Source organism: Triticum aestivum, chromosome 7A, assembly GCF_018294505.1.
Source record: "Triticum aestivum cultivar Chinese Spring chromosome 7A, IWGSC CS RefSeq v2.1, whole genome shotgun sequence".
Classification (NCBI taxonomy): Eukaryota; Viridiplantae; Streptophyta; class Magnoliopsida; order Poales; family Poaceae; genus Triticum; species Triticum aestivum.
The window spans coordinates 723,097,692-723,119,080 of NC_057812.1; the positions used below are offsets into that span (position 1 = coordinate 723,097,692).

The window sequence follows — 21,389 nt, forward strand, 5'->3', positions numbered from 1 at the left end:
TATATTCTCTTTAACTTCCTTTTCTTTTCACCTACCACTGGCTCGATCCACTGTTTGCAACCTGACGTGTATTTGTCCATTTCTTCTGTACATGGGTTATGTTTCATTGGTTATAAACATGTTTCTGGTCATTCATATCTTGCATTCTTGCGTGTTAAGCTGATCGTCTCCTCTTGCAGTGTAGTGTTGTTGTTGTCCTCTTGCAATGTATTCTCCTCCCCTGCCTCTACATATTTTAGATTTGTATATATAATGATGCCCATTTCACGATTTTACCGATTAGTTGAACGCTCTTGAAAGGAGGGTTTGTTAACACGCAACCAAATAAGATGCTCTCAGATTTCCCATATTTTAGTGCTCACCTACCGCTGGACCTTTGAGCCACCACATGCATTGTCCTCATATGAAGTTGTTAAATGTTCTGTTCATGTCGTCTTTTTCCCTTTTCCTTCTCGAGGTGCGCTTGAAACTTTCAGCTACACCGAGACAAGCGTGCTTACCTAGGCTGGATCTGTCAGCCATCACGTGCATCACCCTAATCTGACGAAGTCAATTAATAAATGTCTATAGATCTTACCGTTACTTACCGTCTCGTCTTGCAGCTCTCTTCATTTCTATGTATGCAACCCCAAGACCTCTCCTCCTTTCGACGTATGCAACCCCAACCTGATCCAATCTTACTATCTTCCTGCGCCTCTCGTCTACTTGGATGTTCCTCGAGTAGCTAGCTGGATCCCCAAACAGATCTTCCAGGTCAGTGATCCAGTCTTTTGTACTCAAATAGCCTTCAAATTACAGTTTGTATATTTCCTTTTGGATTATATCATGACATTTTATGGCTGTGTGCATCTTTGTGATGCAGAGGCCGGGGTAATCTCATTTTCTAAAAAAATGTAATGACATTTTTCAGATCTAAAGAACAGATGAAAAGTTATCCTCTTTTCTAGAAAAGTAATTACATATCCTGCTATTAAGTAGCTTGTTAATTAATAGCAGGATATGTAATTGTTATGTCGTATACTAACATGTGCATGAATTTCTACTACACCAAGGCTATTTAGAAAGTATGATATTCTTAGAAGAAACGGTAGAGAGGGATTAATTGGAAGGTTGGGCTACTACTACGCTAGCTAATGTTTATGCATGTGTTCCTAAGAAATATTTCCAGGCCCCGGGGTGGCCTAGGGCAGCTCGTGCTCCTCGTTCCGTCGGAGACTCAGCAGGCGTGGCACGCCGTCTACCCCGCACTGCTCGTGCTAGCTCTTCCATCTCTTCGCCAAACAGTTCCTTGCTCCGCCAACAAAATAAAGAAAAACATGGGAGCGCCAAAATTAATTCGGTGCATAACAAGATTTTGGCTAATTAGACCATCTATTCTTTCGTTATATGGATTTTTTTTCTTTGAATTTAAGCTAAATCCCTCTCCCTCATATCGATGTAATCTTCTTCTTCCTCGCGCACCCGTCAACCCACCTGTTGCAACCAATTGAACCGTAGCCAGTGTCGTTGCTGCGCCGTCTCACTTTGCCCTGCCCGACCCGCCACCACCCCAGTCATCCCTCTAAACCCTTGTTCTCTAGCGCGAGTGAATCCCCCTCGCCCGACACCGGCACTAGCACCCGCACGAACAACCCTTGGACTCACTTCCACAACCAACACCCTCACCAGGAGTAGCTGACTACTGGCGCACGTCAGCTGCTTCAATGCTGCACCCTTGAGCGGGTGGCCAATTGGTGGTTCTTTTTTCATTTTCTTTTATGTCTTTGGTAGTGTTTGTGCTGATGTGCCAGACTGCTTTTATTTTCATCGAGACTCATGTTCTACTTGTATGGACATGGTGGTTGCTTTATTTATAAAGTGGGCAAAGCCTGATTCAGAGTAGCGTCCCCATCGATTGCTCGGTCCTTTCTTGGCCTTGACGGTTGCTTCCTATTGGAATCAAGTGATAACTGGAACTTTTGCAACTATACTGGGATAGAAAAGCCGGGTAAACTAAGGCCGTCTACATAGAAGATGTCTATCAACAAATCTACTCCTCGTTGTCAATGAGGAATGTTGCATGGTTGCGGATTAAATCATAAATCACATATACTATGAATATAAAATCGGGCAAGGACCCCGTCGTAGACGCTGGAGACGATGAAGACAGTAATGACACGTTGGATTTATCAAGGCTCGAGCTTCCATTATGGGTAATAGCTTAGTCATGCTACGAGTATATATCATGCTACATCAGACAATTGTAGATAGAATCTTTCCCGTTGTAAAGGATCTAGTCCTTTGTCGACCCAAGGCCCGGTGGAGGTTCAGACTGTGGCTAGTTGTTAGGACATGTCCAGAAAAACCGAACCAGCGGCTCTATGGTGGGACGTGAACTGTGGCGGTAAGGTTCTGGAGTCCTATCGATGCCTCTATGGTCCATGGCTTGATGGTCGTGATTTAGATATAATCGGCTGAGTGGGGTAACTGCAGACTATGTTGCAGTGATCTCCTATGGCTTCACAACGGCTGTGGTCACCGAAAGATCTTCAGGAGTGTTCATCTCTCAACATTCAGTGGTCGAGTTCGGCGGTGAGATGCAAATTATGGATGCTGACTTGACGTAGAGGTAAGGTTGTGCAATGGCGGCGGTCGCATCGCATGTAACTTTTGGAATCATGGAAAAGTGGTGGCGACAACGCTTGAGTGACTTCGATGGTGGTGCTACTAGAGCATCATGAGCTTCGGAGTGAAAGCCTAGGTCTGACCAGAGATGGTTATACCCGCAACAAGCTTAGCGCCGACCGTATAGCTAACTTCATGTTCTTTTGTATTCCCGAAAATAGCTTTCTGCATGATTTTGGGCCTTGGCTTTGTACATGACCTGCCTTGGCTCTTGTTTGCAGGTGTATGTGCTTTAAGATGATGCACATAAAGTAATCTTCTAGGATTTCTTAAAATGCATAAGTATATAAAGCATAAACTCAGGCGCCCACCATTGCACTGCACATTTGCATTTGCTTATTACATTGAAAGAAGATCACAGAATCATCATTAGAAGTTATAATATTGTTGTCATAAATATTGGTTGGCGCACAAACTACTTACTATAGATATTATTTTTGTTAAATGACCATATCCTGCCTTAAATCACGCTGATCTTGAGCAAACATCTTTTGGTTAGTGTTGATAGTGGATAGTGTGAAATTGGTTGCACATCAGATAAATCATACATGAATCATGAGGTCCTGGAGCGTATACTTGATGGAAGAGAGAATCCGACCAATCTATCGCTCCCACTTTCGAAGGATATCACAGAAAATTTCTCGGAGGATCGAGAAATCGGCCATGGTGGATTTGCAACTGTTTATAAGGAAAAATTATTTTTTGCCATCAATTAGGCATAGGTCATCTAGAGATCACTCTTGGAATTATTATAGGTGACTTGAGCAGTATTTGAGGTACCGAACTATGTTAGTACTCGGTGTTACAACCTAGTAAAAATAGCACTGTATATACAGTTACAAAACTCTTCACAATGCCACTTAATTTTTTTTAAAGGCGTACCCACAGCTGAAAGCTGCCACACAAGGTAGAGTATGGGAAAGGGAATATCTAGACAACCTTTACCTTTCTGCAAATTAAAAGACAGAACTAATTTTTTTATGGCATATACTCCTATATATTGTATTCAGTCAATCAGGCAGATACTTTGGGTGGTATATTGCGAAATTTGATTTCTAGGATAGAGACAGTGTGTTGCAATGAGAGTACAAGATTAAACGGATGCACACATCCATTAATTGAGAAAATATGTGCCTCCTTAAGTTGACTAGGGAGTCTCATATTTTTCTTAGCATGTGTGTATGGTCGAGCTGAGTGTAGTGTATTTCCACTGAGTTCATGTACTTTCTGCTCTGTCGAAAAAAAACAGCTTTGTCCATTACGTGTTGTATACCAAACTTTCTGTACTATCTTTCACGCACAACATTTCCAAATTCAGCTAAAACATTTTAAAGACTCACAAGAGAGGTTAAACAGGGAGTGCTCCCAAATGGTAACGTTGCGGTAAAGAGGATAAAGAGCTGTCATTCAATCAAGGAGACGTTGTTTTATCGTAAAGTTAACAGCCTGTTGAACATTGAACACGAAAATGTTGTACGGTTTCTTGGCTTCTGTGCTAGCACAGATCAGATAGCAATACAAATTGAAGGATTGAAAGAGCGTATTTATGCTGAGGTACGAGAAAGACTACTCTGTTTTGAGTATATCAGCAACGGAAGCCTGACAAAATATATTACTGGCACGACCTTCGTGCATGTGACACAACTCTTGTCTTTACTTATTTGTCCTTTTCCTTTTTAACTTATATTTGACACGTTTTACCCACAGTCAAGAAGTGAAATAGACTGGAAAACAATGTTAAGGGCCGTTGATTGTGCAATCTAGCATGCATCAATTAAATGTTTTGAAACTTTCATGGCTCAATGCTACTTTTCCATTATGCAGATGAATTACGGGGACTTGAATGGAAGACATGTTATGAAATTATTAGAGGCATTTGTGAAGGTTTGTATCATCTGCACAAGGAAAAGCAAATATATCATATGGATATGAAACCTGACAATATACTACTTGACAATGATATGGTGCTGAAAATCACCGACTTTGGTTTATCGAGGCTTGATGAAATGACGCAAACCATGAGTAAAGACCGTCTTGGATCACTGTAAGTGCATCAAAATAACTGACTTTATTGTCATGTCAACTAACATTTTGTTAGCTATAATTTATTGAAGTATTGGCCTTCAATGTAGAGGATATTGTGCTCCTGAATACTGGAGCCAGGGAAAGATGTCTTTCAAATCAGACATGTACAGTTTAGGCGTTATAATTATTGAACTAGTGACTGGACAAAAGGCGCTCCCCATTAACAATAACAAGGTAAGAGGGTCTTATCTCGCCATGTGGGCAATCTATTTTAAGAAATACCCTAACTTCCCAAAGTGCATTTTGTTACCAGTTTTACTAATACTACTGGCATTGGATGATATTTGATGGCATGCCTTTCTAGTTAAATAAGTAAATAACACTCTCTCCGTCTCAAAATAACTGTCTTAACATTGTACTAACTTTAGTATATAGTTGTATTAAATTTAAGACACTTATTTTGGGACGAACGGATTACATATTTGAAGAGAGAATATAAGCTATGTGCTGATCTTCCTCAAAAACATATACAGCACAGGAAAGTTAACTCTTTAGGAAATGGTGATATTAGGTTACACTTTACCTCGTACGACCATTTCAGAATCGATCAAGGTGGATGGTACTGTGATGGCCTGAGACATTTATGTTTAGTGAGAGAAGTCCACTTTTCAACACTCAACTAACCACATTGTTTAAGTTTCAACCCTGGACTAAAAAACCCGGTTCCTGCACACCCCAACTCTCAATACCGTTCACAATACACAACCCTCTCTCCGTTTCACTGCCATTGACCGTTTCTTTGACCTGGTTTCAGTGCTGCTGCCCGCTGTTTGATGCGTTCGGCTGCTGCTCGTAGCTGTGTGCTGCTCTCCCGGCCGCCGCTGCTTTCTGCTGGGGAGAAAGGAAGCACGAGCACGCAGGGTAGCATGCATGGGTAGCAGGCACACACGCACACTAGCGGAGCAAGCACGGGAGCACGCACACACACGCGCGCCAGTGGAGCAAGCACGGGAGCTTCTCCTGTCCACCCACCAGCATGCACGGTGGCGACTGGCAGCTGCGTCGTCACGGTAGCTGAGAAACAGAAGGACGGAGCTCCTGGAAAAGAGGAGAGCGAGGGACGGGGCTGACATGGCAGGCCGGACTGGGTAGTCAACACCGGGAAACCAGCCACGTGAGTAAAAACAGCTATTAGGGTTGAGTCCTAAACAGATTGTTTAGGAAATCGGTAACTGGTAGCTGCTCGGTCGGCTTGGGAGTAGTGAATAATCGGTGAATCGGCCTATTTGCCAACATATATTTAGTTTTTTATGTATTATACCATACTCTCATGCTCTCAACTATGTAATATACTCCCAAGCTAATGTTTAATCACACTGGTGGGTGCAAAAACCGCCAGTGGTGGCGTTTAGGTGCCCATCAGCAAGTATGATTCTATAGCTGTGAGTATAACATAATCTTATCTCCAATACAGTCTGGTAAGTGTTAAGTTCGTGTTTGAGTTCAAGCGCAGATGCTAATAGGACAAGTATTCTTGGGAGGCGCAGATGCTAATCTTATCTCCAATACTAGCACGACAAGTATTCCTGGGAGGCGCAGATGCTAACTAAGCAAGGTTGTATTAGAGCCAATTCGCCGTTTACGGTTTGGACAAAGTCAATCCATGCCGATGTGTCTTCATAGTGTCCGTTTGTAGTGCCGATTGAGTCTAGTACTCAAATTTGTTGTAGGAGTTCAATTTTGAGTCGAACCATCACAATACCGTGTGCAGCACTAATGGTGAGCTGAACCAACCAGGAACTACCACCGCTCCACCATGGGGTTCAACCTTTGTTGATAGCCGGCACCACCACGCCCACCGCAACAACTATGGCCTTAGCCTCCAGCGGAAGTTATGATCATTAACATTCTGCAGCGTCCCTGTATAGAAGTGAGATAGAGAGGTCGCAAGTAGGAGATAGGTGCTGCAAAAGCACAAAATGGTGATTCAGAGCAAGCAATCAGGACATTATGAATCTGTGGCAAGCTTCAGACGTGTCCCATGCATAGTTTGTGTCATTGTTCTGCTTCAGCCATCATGGTTTCCAAAGCCACCATGCATGTCTGGCGTCTAGTCTGCTCTGGACCGCCTTTATGAGAGAGCTTTTGCAAACCGAAATGCTCTTTCGAGAATGGAGATGCTACAATTTTTGCAGTTGAATCATTCTTTAAAAGAAAAGAAAACTTTCCAGCCTTGCATTGAAAGAGTATACCCAACCATATTTACACCAGCCTATATATGTCAAGAGAGTAGTTTGCATAATAAATTAAAAAACATGGTTCCCCATGCTTCAACTACCACTTTAAGAACTTCCATAGTTTTTATATAAACCAACAATATCCAGAAGCTGGAACAATACTCACACTTTCACTACGTGCTAACGTGCGAGCAGCTCATCTAACTTTGTATGTGTCATAATTCCAGTACTTGAGATTATTGGTTAAACATTTTGCCTTATTCTATATATGTCATCTTTTGTGGAACAACAGGTACTTAGGAGATGGAGGCATAGATGGAGGAAAACAGGGAAGGAAACACAGTTGGTTTACCAGCAAGTAGCAAAATGCATCAAAATAGGGTTACTATGCCAGGAAATTGACCCGTCCGAACGGCCTTTTATATGGGATATCATAGATGATATCAGACAAGCGGAAGGTGTTAATGGGTCAATCAGAAATGACTCTCAATATAAGTTTGGACAGGCAAGCTCGTATGCTCCCTTAGACGTGCTAGTTAGCTATGGACTACTCACCCTAGTTGTCTTCTTATGTTATATACACAGTGGTGGAGCTACACTCTAGCCAGCCTGGGCAGCTGCCTGGGCTCTGGCGTGGATCCTCAATTCAACTCACTGCATTAAATGAAGAACTAATGAATATTTTAAATGGGAAAATTGGCCAAAAGCCTTTGTGTTTGTCAAGGCTCTCTCACCGAGTGGACTCCATCACTAGTTATGCAATACATATATCATTTGTCCCAAAACAATGTAACATATTTGGTCTGCTCTTTTCTTGCAGATAAGCCCTTACTCGGAGGACGATGATATGCTTGGAATTGAGCCGCTCGAACTACATTTTTCTTTCCAGCTTAACAAACAGATGTCATGCACCATTCAGCTAACCAATGAGACAGGCTCTTACATTGCCTTCAACGTCGAACATATGAACCCACTGTCATACTGTGCACAGCCGCAGAAAGACATTATACCACCACGATCCAAGTGTAATGTAGAAATAACAATGCAACCGCAGGCCAAGGCACCGAGAGATCATACCAGCGAATTCACTGTTTGGAGCACCAAAGTGAATGATGGCCTTGCCATTGAGGATATGGCTACAATCAAGTTCATTAAAGAGGCAATCAATGTGGTCGATGACGTGAATTTGGATGTGGCTTTTGACATCAGTGAGCCACAAGAAGCAAGTGAGAAAACAAGTGTGGTGAGTTGTCTAAGAATACTAACTTGCAATACATACTCTATTAATTAGTGTCCAATGCAAATGTTCTTTTATTGTAGTTAGAGACTTAGAGTGCCAAATTGATAGACATCCAAATCAAAATATATTTACTTACGCTTTGTTGTAGAACTGAACTTTGAGGTTTTGTGAATGAAATTGGGGTGAGATCGCTTTCTTCAACAAATAAAAGACGTCCAGCTCAAATATATTTTAAAAATTATTTTAATACGGAGTACCGCAATATAATCAGTAGATTAGGTTGGGCTGCAAATATTTTCCTTTTTTATTTTCATGTAGTGTTAAATAAACAATAAAACAAATAAGTGTTGTTGAGAAGTCAGAATTTTGTTTGTTGACAAGTCTCGCCAGTTGTGTGCGTGTGTGTGCATCAGCACGTGATATAGCCACCGAGACACAGGTGAGATCGCTAAACTAGGAAAGAAAACTTATTTGCAAAAGCTATGTATAGTTAATTATTGGCTAGTACAAATTAAACTTGTGCGTAATGAATAATGGTGCAAGTAAGAGTAACATCATGGCAGAAATTTAATTAATACAAATGTCAGAAAAGGCAACAACAGCATAATAGGTCTAATAATTCGAGTAACCAATGTGTCGCTCAGCCGGTATAAGTGAATTACTATTGGTTACGAGGGGTGTTTCATCCTTGTTTAAACCGTACATATAATGCACCAGAAAGAAAGCGTTCAATTGTCCGTCGTCCCTGTATATGACTTACAAAGCTATGTCTATTTGAGTTGTGTTCAGCATAAATAATTGTTTGTTGCACAGTTGATTCCTGGATAATTAATATAAGCATCCCGCATCAAGTCATTTTCTCCAACTGATTTTAATGCCACAATATAATCAATAGTCCTGTTATGTTTATATTACGGAAAAAAATAAAGAAAATAGCTGTAGCTTGTTGTAACAATCATTCCAAAAATTTCTAGGTACTATTTCAAATTTTCCTACTTCCTCTCTCTCAGTTTACAGGGCGTGCGCGTACCCCTAGGTCGTCAATTTGACTAACCTAATACAAGTCATATATTACAAAAAATATACCAATATAAACTTCAGATGTTCTATTTTCAAAAGATATAATTTTTATGTTATTTAGTTTATATTAGGGTGATAAAATTGGTAACTTAGGTATACGCGTAGGACTTGTAAACTGGGACGGAGGGAGTATACAAAATGACGAAAATCAATAGTCATTAACCACTCCTGCCACGGTAGTGTCGTGACACATAACACTGATTCATTGATTAACTGCGAAATTAACCGATGGGCATTGGTTGTCAAGCTGAGTTTGCAACATACGAGGATTTTAAGCTGATGTGGACATAGGACCTACCTGTTATCTTCATCCCTCCTCTCTGCCCCCTTCCTCCATCGTCTCCTTCCCCGAATTGGGTGGGGTTGAGGCCAGAGACTTGGAGCTCGTCCAGCGACGACAGGGCGCGGCCGGGATGAAGCTCCGCGGTGTGGGAGCCCTTGGCACAGTCGATCTTGGCATCCGTACCATTGCTCGGTCTCCAGCTTGCTGCTACTCAGCATGCGTGGAGAGGTCAGTGTTTCCCGCTACCGCTGCGTCCTGGCCACGCCGATCGATCGAGTTCTTGAGAAACCTTCGTTTGCTATCTGACAAACTGGTTTCCTTTTCTTTTGCTTTTTTCCCCATACGACCATCAGTCCGACAACCTAATTATCTTTGCTTCCACGAGCATGATGTCTTCCTCCTAGAGCCCTTTGCCGCTAATTCGGGCACCTACCGCGTGGAGCTTGATCCTCGAGTTCTGTAGGTGGCCTCAGCCATTTAGCTGGGCAATGTGCATGAGCCCACCAAGTCTAGCGCCAAGTCTAGCGCACCGCAAGCCAGAGTTTGGGTTCATCAGCCAGCTCCATCCGCGCTTCGTGCACTCTGGTCGACACTCACCATCCAGCACCATCCGCACTCTGGTCTACACTCACCATCCGCCCATCCTCTAATAATTTTGGAGATGTTGCGGACTGGGGACCATGACTTTGTTGTTGGCGTCGAGCCGGGCGGGCAACATGACTGTGGGCGTCGAGGGTACTCCCACTGGACACGTGCGAGCATGCGGATGTTGGCCATGGTCTCCATGACTCCACATAGAGCATCCTAGTCTCCCTGGCCAGCGGGCCGCACTAGGGCGGCCTTGTTGTCAAGGTGGCCGCCCAAGTTGACAAGCTGGAGGTGGTGCCATAGGCATCCTCGCCTCCTCGATGCCCTCGAGCGTCGCCATTTGGCGCCGGAGCACGAGCACTGTGTGGTTTGAAGTGGCGTTTGTAGAAGTACATGTCGTCGACCCACGAAGAGCTGCCACATCATGTCCTGCTACATCACCGTGAAGGTTGCTGAGCACTTGATAGACATGTTTACGCCGCCTTGCTCGCCGAGGTCATGCCAACTCCTACCGCCAATGACGCGCCTCTCACCTCGCGGTCCACCGCCGGCGGGTGGTACGTTGATGCCCTGATCTGTTGCGGCTACCCACTGCTAGTGCAGGTCGTAGCGGCGATGGCGAGCATGGCCGTCGAAGTGCTGCTGGTGCCGGGCATGAAGGCGCTTGCATGGGCGGCCCTACTGGTCCTAGTGCTGCTAGTTGGTCATGCGGGTCAGCTGGCTTGTGGGTGGCTGCCTTCGCGTGATGATTTACGGCAAATCAGTGTTATGTGTCACGACATTGTAGTGGTGGTTATGTGTCACAAAGAACAAAAGAGGGTTCCTTCTAACTTACTCTACTGTGTAAGATAGATGATTGGAGATGATCAAGGTAGAAAGAGATCCCAACTAAATTCATTTATGAGTGTAATTGCGCTGTGGCATTGGAATAATGCTGCTTCAGTGACTGAGTTGAATTGTACTGATGCTTCCTTTTGTCTGTCTTTGCTCCATTAACGACGTAGCAGACAGTCCAACCTTTAACACAGGTATTAGTTTATGGTTTTTCATTTTCTTCTCTTCCCAGGACCTTCTATCTTGGTGGTGGTTTGTCTAGTGTTGACAGGAATGTTCTTTGGTCAGATTACAGATGATGTAGCCCGTGCGATTTGGTGTATGGATGCACATCAGACAGAGCCATTGTAAGAGTGTAGGATAATATGGGCATTTTAATCTTTAATCTTCCTTTTCAAGTCACTGCATTGGATGTGATTATCCTGCTTAATAACTCATTATCACACAGGATTATAACTGGTCACCGATTTGGTGATGTTCAAATTTGGAACTCTGACACGCAGGCAAGTTGCCTCTATATATGCTTCGTTTGCTAGTATTTGGATAAAGAAAGAAAATTATGGCCCTCTGCATCAGAAAGATTCTCGTGGCCCAAGCATTTACAGTTTGTAAGTACATAGACAGTATCTGCTGATGGGAGCCGTACTATAATGTTGAAGTTTTTAGCCACAGCCAAGAAAACACCACACCATATTGGCTAATGTTATTGCTCACTTTTTTTCCCGTCGTAGCATCTCAATTGAATTACACCACGATTAAGTGTAAAGGGTCATCACGAAAAGCTCATTTTTTGCTGGCAAATATACCAATCTTTTGTTTACATTGGACCAACAACTGACTCATTTATGTTTACTGACAGAAAGTGGTCGATTGGGTTAAGGCCTCAGAGGAAGCATGTAAGCTCTCTGACTTCTTTGTTAACATAATTTTCTTCCACCATATGTACAGTTGTACAATAATATGCTAATCAGATGATTGCCCTCACTGCAGTATCCATTGTTAAATTTATTGCACGAATACGGTGGCTTGTGGCTGTGGCATATGACTGTTTCTTCCATGTGTACAAGTATGAAAAGGAAATCGAAAAGGTCACGAGTTTCAAAGTTCACGGTTATTATGAATGGGGGAGGTGTTCATTAGACATCCATCCGACCCAGCCGTATGTGCTGTCAGCGTGTCATATGCAAGTAAAGCTTTGGGACTGGGACCAGGACTGGAATTGCATACAGACATTTGAAGAACATTCAGATAATATTAATGAACTAAAATTTAACCTAGAGGACACCAACAGTTTTGCAAGTGCTTCAGATGATTGTACAGTAAAGGTTTTGCTTTCTCTCTCTTATTTGTTTGCTAAGTAACCTTTTTTATGCAGTGTTGAAGATGGAGTACGTTTCTCTACTGTACCATGACTAGAAGCTCTTATGGTTGGTTTCCAGGTTTGGAGTCTTGATTCTCCCAAATCCAAGTATACTCTGCCTGGGCATTCACATCACGTGTACAGCGTGGATTTCTTCAAGCGTGATGGTCAGCAGTATTTGATTAGTGGCTGTAAAGACAAGACTGCCAAGGTCGGCTATTATGCTGACTGCAAAGTACATTAATACAACATATATCTAGCATTTCTAATATATGAGTGCCTTATTTTTTTTTCAAAACAGATATGGGACTTGCAGAAGGAGTGTGTTCATACACTCCAACATGAATGTGACGTCAAGTCAGTCTTTGCCCATCCCAGTCTTCCACTTCTAATGACAGGTGGTGAAGATGGTGCTGTTCGTGTGTGGAGCTCCACTGATTTCAGGTAAGCACGACGCAACCATGTCTCGATACAACCACGGCCGGATCTACCTGCTCCGCGGCCGCCGCGCCCGTATCCGGCCTCGGCGCCATCTGCCCTCGCAACCTTGCGCCGTCCGTCCCGTCCTCACCGCCAGCAACCCCATCGGCCCCGCGTCCCGGCCAGCTCGTTGCCTGCTGGCTGCAGGGCGTGCGTCGTCCTGCCGGTCCCCCCGTCTGCTGCTTGGTCCGACCGATCCGGGTCAGGAGCTCCTGTCCGCGCCGCTGTTGTCCAGGTGGGTAGACGATCCCTGCAGGTGCTGGAGGAGCACCTGGCCAAGCCTGCGCCCGCGTCCGCAAGGCTCCCCGTGTCGGCTGCTCCGACTTCGCCCGTCCTTTTTCTGCGCCCCCGTCTTGTCTCCGCGTCGGCAGCGGCTGCATCTGCCACCCCGGCCGTGCTGAGCACTGGTTCATCGTCCGCGTCGGCTCCTACTGTTCCTGCAAGGCTGAGCGTCGGCTCTGCGCCCTACCACCCTAGTCGGTGTCGCTCAGGCCATCGTCTCTGTGATGCGTCTGAGCTGGCACTGTCCGTCAACCCTGCATCCCAGACGACCTCCATGCAGCTTATCCTGACCGCTCTACTCACGCCGCTCCAGTTGCCGCCTGCACCGTCCGCGAAGCCACACACTGTCGCCGGTCTATCATGCACCGTCCCGGTTGCCTCTCCTGTTAGGAGAGTGGCAGGGGAATCCCAAATACTAGCAATAATTCCTCACAGAGGTGCGATCTGGTGGCAATTACAAGAATGAGGTAGCTAGGGTTCTTCGCGAGGGGAAAGAGGAGGGGGGGGGGGGGGGGGGGGGGGAGCTGAGCCGCCGATGTCGTAATCCACTGGATACCGGGTGCCGCCTCTCTTCCTTCCTCAAGTAGATGTGCCGCTGGCCTTCAGTTAACCCAAGCCGGCCCGAAGACGCGTGTGTTGGGCTTCCTAGGCCGGCTCGCGCGCGGAGCGGAGGTGACGCGGTCGTTGTCGCTGACTTGCGGGCCACTCCTGTCACGGGCGTTGACATCCCCCTCTCCTTGAGACGAGGCTTGTCCCCAAGCCTCAGCGAGCGGAACCAGCGGATGAGAACCTGCTTGCACATCCTGCCCTTCGACTGCCTCTATCGTGACTGAAGAATTTTCATAGGCACAGCAAGCTCGTTAGAACAATGAGGAAGGTGAGATTCGACCGTCATACCCATGTTCAGAACGCGGCGTAGCAGCGAGACGTGAAACACCGGGTGGATCGTCGCTTGTGGTGGAAGCTGGAGTTTATACGCCACTTCTTTGATCTTGGCTATGATTGGAAATGGTCCATAATACTTGTATGCCAGGTTGTGGTTTGCTCTTGGGGCCACTGAAGATTGGATGTAAGGTTGTAGCTTCAGGAATACTTGGTCACCAACTTCATAAGTTCGAAACGACCTCTTTTTATCTGCTTGGTTCTTCATCAATTGCCTCGCCCTGTTCAGGTGCTGCTGTAAAAGCTCCTGGACGGTATCTCGCTCTTCAATCCATGACTGGAGTGCTGGCACCGAACAAGAGTTCTCTGCTGTAATCTCCCAGTGCCTCGGCTCATACCCAAACATGGCTTTGAAGGGTGTCATCCCTATAGCCGAGTGGTGGGACTTATTGTACCAGAACTGTGCCAGCGGGATCCAAAAACTCCACCGTCTTCGGAAAGCTTGAGTGAAACATCTCAAGAATGTTTCCACACACTGGTTAACCCGTTCCGTCTGGCCATCTGTTTGAGGGTGGTTGGCCGTGCTGAGTATGAGTTGTGTGCCCGCGGCCTTAAATAACTCCTGCCAAAAATGGCTTGTGAAAACAGGATCACGATCTGATACTATTGATCCCGGGAGGCCATGCACCTTGTAGACTTGCTGGATGAAAAGTTGGGCCACCGATGCTGCCGTGTATGGGTGTGGTAGTGGTAGGAAGTAGCTGAACTTTGTTCTTTTATCCACGATCACCAGAAGACAGTTGAACCGGCTGGACTATGGGAGGTCGTCCATGAAATCCATGGAGATCATGTCCCAAGGCTTTGTTAGGGATTGGCAAAGGGAGCAAGAGGCCAGGCGAAGCTGCTCTGTCCGGTTTGGCTTGCTGACATATCACACAACACTGCACGTATTGTTTGATTTGGAGCTTCATCTTGGGCCATGCAAAGAGGCGTTTGATGCGTCTGTAGGTGACCGGGAATCCTGAATGATCCTCAACTGGACTGTCATGAAACGCTTGGATTATACGCTGTTGTATGTGTCCCCCCTCCCAGCCAGATTCTCCCTCTGAATCTGATGATGCCATGTTGTAGTTGGAACCGGCCCTTGGGATCGTCGCGCACCGCCAGCTGTTCCGGAAGTTTCTGCCCGTGTGGGTTGTTGTTGTAACTGCTGAGAACATCCTCCAACCAGCTGGGTTGACAAGACGTGACCACGGCCAGTACCTCGGATGGGTTGGCTCGAGACAAGGCGTCCGCGCCGTTGTTTTGTTGCTGTTCTTCCAGATGAGTGAGGCTCTTCTGATCCGTATATATAACAAATTCCGTGTGCTGCAAATATGGGCGCCATTGGTCCACAGCCACAATGATTGCCAGGTATTCTTTTTCGTACGTCGACAGACCTTGGTATCTTGGGCTCAGCACTTTGCTCATGAATGCTATGGGATGCCCTTGTTGTTGCAGAATTGCTCCTATGTCGTGGTCGCATGCGTCCGTCTCCACTGTGAAAGGCTGCTCAAAGTTTGGCAATGCTAGCACCGGTGCTGTGATTAGTTGCTTCTTCAAGACTTGGAAAGCAGTCTACGTGATCGAAGTCCAAAGAAACGGGACGCCTTTCTTCAGTAAATTGAACAACGGCCGTGCAATCACCCTGAAATTGTGTACGAAGCGGCGATAGTATCCTGCGAGACCCAAAAAGCTTCGGACTCCCTTGACATCTTGTGGAGGGGCCTAGTTGGCAACTGTTGCTATCTTGGTCGGGTCCAGGGCTACGCCTCGAGCGCTGATGACATGGCCTAGGTAAGATACCTGGCCTTGCCCAAATGCACACTTGCTGAGCTTCACCTTCCACTGGTCCTTGCGAAGCAGTTCCAGCACCCGCCTCCCGTGGCACTTGTGCTCTTCCAATGTGGTGCTGAAAATTAAGATGTCATCAAAGAAACAGAGGACATAGACACGTATAACCGGTTTGAGAGTTGTAGTCAGCCCTTCGATGAATGTGGGAGGAGCCCCAGCTAACCGAAAGGATAACACCTTGAATTCAAAGTGGCCCTGGTGCGTGGAGAATGCTGTCTTGTACTCCTCCCCTTGCGCGAGTCTGATTTGATGATAACCCGCGCGCAAGTCAAGCTTTGAGAACCACGCTGCTCCATGCAGCTCATCCAGAAGTTCTTCGATAACTAGTACTGGAAACTTGCCGACGACTGTAATGGCATTCAGCTGTCTGTAATATATATAGAGGCGCCAAGTCCCATCTTTTTTCTTAAACAAGATGACCGGGGATGAAAATGGACTGTTGCTGCACTGAAGGACTCCAGATTTCAGAAGGGCTTCGACCTGATCTTCTATCTCTGTCTTTTGTTCCGGTTTATAGCGATACTATCTGACATTGACTGGCCACGCTCCAGGGATCAGAGGGATGCGATGATCGCACGCCCTCCTAGGTGGGAGCCCAACTGGCTCTTCGAACACGTATGGGAATTGAACCAAAATTTCTTGAATGCAAGCCGGTGTTTGTTCTAATTCTTCCTACTGGGGTGCAACCACATAGATATGTATGACATGCGTGATTGACCCGTTGCTGCACGGGTTTTGCAGCTGCAAACTGTTGATGGCCTGGCAACTGGTAGAAGCCGCGTCGTGCCCCATAAGACGTAGCGGGCCCGCTGGAGTTGGGATCTCAATGAAACGAGCGCGCCAGTCGATCTGCATCAGGTTGTGCTCTTCTAGCCAATCCATGCCGAGGATGACATCATATGTGCCCAGAGCTAGTACCTTCAGATCTGTATAGAACTCATGCCCTTGAGCATACCACGCACATTGCGGGGCAACCTCTGTGCAGAGCAGCTCCCCTCCATCTGCCACACGCACTCGGCTTGGTTTAGGCAGAGGTTGAACCCCTGAAAGCTAACTTGCTAAATGCTCGTTGATGAAGGAATTTGAGCTGCCTGAATCGATCAGCATGACTACTTCATGCCCCTGGAGCCAAGCTCGAAGCTGAAAAGCTTTGGCTGAAACCCCTCCTGTCACTGCAGAGACTGATATGGCCATGGATGTATCTGAAACCCCATCCTCGGAGCTCATTTGGGTGTCAACGTAGCTGTCGAGGCCGAAGATATCCAGCAGTTCTTCAACTACATGCAGCTGGACTATAGTGGGGCACACATGGTCGTGCCCCCACCGTTTGCTGCACTTGAAACACAAACCCCGAGCTCGATAATCCCAGAGGTTCTCGAGCTTAGATGCGTCAGCGTGGACCGTGTCTGTACCGCGACGATCTGCTGCTGGCGCAGCTGGTACCGAGTGCACCGGTGGAGGAGGAAGCGGCATGGGTGTGCCTCCCAGCTGAGACGACTCTGGTGGCCGAGGAAGACTGCCAAACGCGTCTTCGACCACCTCTTCTTGAAGTAGCGCCAGAGCGCACGCCGTATCCAGGTTCGGTGGCCTCTGCACGAGCACGACCGCCTGAATATCCCTCCTCAGGCCCTCGACAAAAGGAGTCAAGAAATAGAAGCGATGAATTGTGTTAGAATACGAGGATAAATGACTGATGATCAATTTGAATTGCTCTATGTAGTGTGCTACCAAAGAATTTTGGCGGAGTATAAAACTGCCTGATCAGCGTCCGATGCCGATCGCGACCAAAACGGGTACAGAGTAAGGCAGTAAAAGCTTCCCAATCAAATTCTGTAAGTCTTTTTTGTATGGATTGAAGCCAGACAGCGGCCGACCCCGAGAAATTCAGGGCCGCCATGGGTACCCGAAATGAAGGTAAGATGCCAAACATTTGGAAGTATTGTTCACACATAGTTTTCCACAAATTCGGGTTGTCGCCCGTGAACTGCGGAAACGCTATGGATGGGTGGGGTTGGCCTAATCCGGACAATAGTTGACTAGCATGAGCAAAGGGCGAGAGTGAAGGCGGAGATGCTGTCAGAGAGGAGGACGGACATGTTGCCAGGGGTGGCGGCGACATCTGTAAGAACACCACCGCATTCCCCCATGGCAAATTGAAAACGTCATGGCCATTGGGCCCTTTAAGATCTCTGCCCGCGCCGCTACCGGCCCCCGTGAGGATGCCGGTCATCGCAGAAGGGCCCGACTTCGGAAGCACCGCTTGGGGGTCCTCATCCCTCCTGGAGGACGGCGGCTGCGCCAACTGGAGTGCCGCCACCGCGTCGCCGAGATAAGCGACTCGCTGCTCTAGATCTGGACGCCAGTTGACCAGATCGTCGATCTTGGCCGTAGAAACCTGGATTTCCGCGATTGCCTTGTTCTGGGCCTTGAGGGTGTTGTCGAGCCATTCGAGGAAGGCCTCGATCGCCGGATCCATGGAGAGAAGGTGTGTACGAGCTTGGCGTAGACCTCTGGTCTCGATGATCTGCGCCAGCATGGAGCGGAGGTGGAATTACTGGTCTCTGATACCAGATGTTAGAAGAGTGGCAGGGGAATCCCAAATACTAGCAATAATTCCTCACAAAGGTGCGATCTGGTGGCGATTACAGGAACGATTACAAGAATGAGGTAGCTAGGGTTCTTCGCGAGGGGAAAGGGGAGGGGAAAAGAGCCGAGCCGCCGATGCCGTGATCCATTGGATGCCGGGTGCCGCCTCTCAAGTAGATGTGCCGCTAGGCTTCAGTTAACCCAAGCCGGCCCGAAGACGCGTGTGCTGGGCTTCCTGGGCCGGCTCACGCGCAGAGAGGAGGTGATGCGGTCGTTGTCGCAGACTTGCGGGGCACTCCTAGTTGGGGGACTGGCTTGGATGCGTCAGCAGGAAGATGACGCCCGCTGATCCCATGCGCTGCGCGCCAGCAGCTCATGGGGAAACGTTGGGAGATTGGCACCTCGTCACCGAGCACCGTCGTTTGCCATCTACAAAGGCCTTTCGTCGGCCCGCTTCCATTGCCCGGCCTGCTCCTCTGGCATGGCTCAGGGATCGATGCTTTCAGTGACTCTTCAAAGTCATCATGCTCATTCTTGTAGGGGCCCAATCCAGTGCACGGGATGCCTTCGTTTCGGCCACAAAGTGTGTTTCTACTGTGCTCAGCACTGCTCCGATCTGTCTTCAAAGCCGCGTCGTGATGCCTCACCGCCTGCACTGGAGGTTGTCACAACACCGATGGATGTGCAATTGCAGCCCTTCCTGGTGGAGGAGACCAAGCTGCTCTGCACTGTGCTTCGTGACTGCCTTGCGAGAGTTGGGAGTGTTTGTGGAGAGCGGAGGCCCCTCTTGCCAAACTAATTAAAGGTTGTGCCCTATGTGCCTTCATTGCTTGAACTTCTGATTAGGTCTTCAGTTGGGGAGGAAGCAAGTCTTTATGGACATTTCTCCCTTTGTGCTACATCATGTCCGTCGTCAATGCATGTGTTGTTGACTGCCTCTGGGAGTGTAGTCATCGACGAGGTCGTGGCTCTAGTGCTGCAGATTATGTCTGAGCTGCAGGAGCGTTGTGGGGAGCCCACTTCACCTCTTTCATTGGTGCTTCCGAAGTAGATGGAGCAGGTGGTGTCGGTGGGTGACGAGGTACGTGAGTTGGCACCTAATTCTAAGGCGCAACTGATGGGTTTGCCTGTGCCATGTGAGCAACTTGAGGCGCTTGAGTCCGTCGTGTCGATGGTACCCGTGGCAGAGGATGTTGTTGCAGTGGTGTCTGTGAGGGACAAGGTTGATGACGTCCTCTTTGAGATACAGCTTGGCAGCTTGCTCACACGTTTGCAGGCGGCCATCCCTGGATCTGGCAAGACGATTATGGAGAAAGCACTCAGGAGGAAAAGCAAGAACAGTGGCGTCACAACAAAGGCATTTATAGCTACTTGATGGATGGCCATCAGTCTCTTGGGCGGTCATTATTGCCTGGCTTGTCTCCGTGAATTTGAATGTGTCCATGGTCTTCAGCGCAAGCACTTTTTTTAAGGGTCTCCTTGCGGTGTAGTAGCGTGGGGATTGATGTTAGTTGCGTGTTCGGTATAGTTGTAGGGCTCATAGTGTGCACTTCTAGGGTTGCATGCTCTATGCTTCTGTTAGGGGTTTCCTTACGGTGTAGTAGCATGGGGATTGGTGGTAGTTGCGTGTTGGGTATGGTTTTAGGGCTGATAGTGCACTTCTGGGATTGCATATTCTATGAGTAGTCTGTATATGGTTGGTTTGTGTCGGTTTTTTCCCGGTTTCCATTAATTAACCAAACAATTTTCTTTTACTTATTTATTGATGAGTCAAATCTTTTCACTCAATTAAAAAAAATGTTGGTTAGCCCCTCCCTCTATATATGCTAAAATAGTAATTGCTCCCTATTACCCAGGCTGAAGACAAAGCTTGGTGTCAGTATGCCGGTTCGTGGTTTCGCATGTTTGACCGGGTCAGAAAGGTAATCAGTGTTTCCAGTTCTTTTTTATTTCTGTATTACCCCGTTGTTGTCTGCTTAGTTATTTTGATGTCATGGTATTTTACATTGATTTCGTTTCCTAAGATTCTAGACTAGTAAAGCGTGTGCTCTTTAATCTATCAGGGTTGCAATTGCACACTATTACGGAATGTCGGTGATGGAAATTGGTGATGAAGAACGACAAGGTGGTAATGAAGGCAGCCACGAGAATTCCACAGCAGCTATAGATTATGAGAAAATCCAACGCCAATCTGAGAGGGCTGCCAGTACGTTCTTCGGTATAATGCATTTTTTTTATTAAAATGGTACCTATACCACGTCTAAGAAATTGACCATCGTGTATGCTAATACGGGCATAATGAATTTTCAGATCCTGAAATTTGAACGACTGATTGGAGATGAATGGTACTTCTCGAACCAGATCTAGTCAACTGTCTCGCTATGGGGAAGCAGGTGGCAACAACTTGCGTGAAGAAGAAGATGATTTTTATAAGTTTCGAACATTTCTCAAAACAGGCATAATACTTATAAATTCTGCCCATTTTATAAAATTTGAAAAAAAATCTAAATATTTTTGTAAATTATTTATTCACGGAAATAATATATGTATATAAGGGAAAATGGAAAACGAAATATAACAGAGAAAGATAAACGAACAGAAAAAGAAAAATAGAAAAAGAACAACGAAAGATGAGAAACGGGCCGGCCCAGTCTTAGGCGCCCTGTGGGAGGCTTCAGCTATTTTATCGCTCCATGCGGACAATAAGGTCTCCCAACTGCGTGGGCAATAATAAATGGGCTGGCTTCATTGGGCCAAGTGCGTGCAGCCCAATGGAATTCTGATCAAATCATTTTTCTTTTCTAGCGGATAGACACACGGAAATTTAGTACCACCTCGAATAGACAAAGAAATCTTTTTGACGATGAACGGATGAAAAAATCGGAGAAACACACCTTGCTTTATTAGTAGGTATAGATATAGATTATTTTTTTGTTATCCGTGAGGAAATTCCAC

General features: G+C 46.5%; 1 protein-coding gene across 1 annotated transcript; it reads left to right on the top strand.

The window, feature by feature from the left end:
- The first annotated feature begins 2,331 nt into the window (after window positions 1–2,331).
- LOC123153877 (uncharacterized) lies at window positions 2,332–21,020 on the top strand. The gene is made up of 19 exons (XM_044572781.1): window positions 2,332–2,383; window positions 2,473–2,571; window positions 3,202–3,350; window positions 3,538–3,571; window positions 4,169–4,282; window positions 4,489–4,708; window positions 4,797–4,923; window positions 7,219–7,431; window positions 7,747–8,169; window positions 11,122–11,145; window positions 11,240–11,298; window positions 11,400–11,454; window positions 11,811–11,847; window positions 11,942–12,276; window positions 12,391–12,522; window positions 12,613–12,755; window positions 20,291–20,356; window positions 20,498–20,652; window positions 20,745–21,020. The coding sequence occupies exons 1-19, from the start codon at window positions 2,332–2,334 to the stop codon at window positions 20,756–20,758; spliced, it is 2,451 nt and encodes an 816-aa protein (XP_044428716.1). The 3' UTR covers window positions 20,759–21,020.
- The last annotated feature ends 369 nt before the right edge of the window (window positions 21,021–21,389 follow it).

What these genes read in the sequence shown, in the direction of transcription:
- LOC123153877 (XM_044572781.1), top strand. Translation starts at nt 2,332, where the DNA reads ATGTCCAGAAAAACCGAACCAGCGGCTCTATGGTGGGACGTGAACTGT. An exon ending in TCCCCATTAACAATAACAAG is followed by an intron (nt 4,924 to 7,218) that starts GTAAGAGGGTCT and finishes GTGGAACAACAG; the next exon opens with GTACTTAGGAGATGGAGGCA. An exon ending in GCACATCAGACAGAGCCATT is followed by an intron (nt 11,299 to 11,399) that starts GTAAGAGTGTAG and finishes ATTATCACACAG; the next exon opens with GATTATAACTGGTCACCGAT.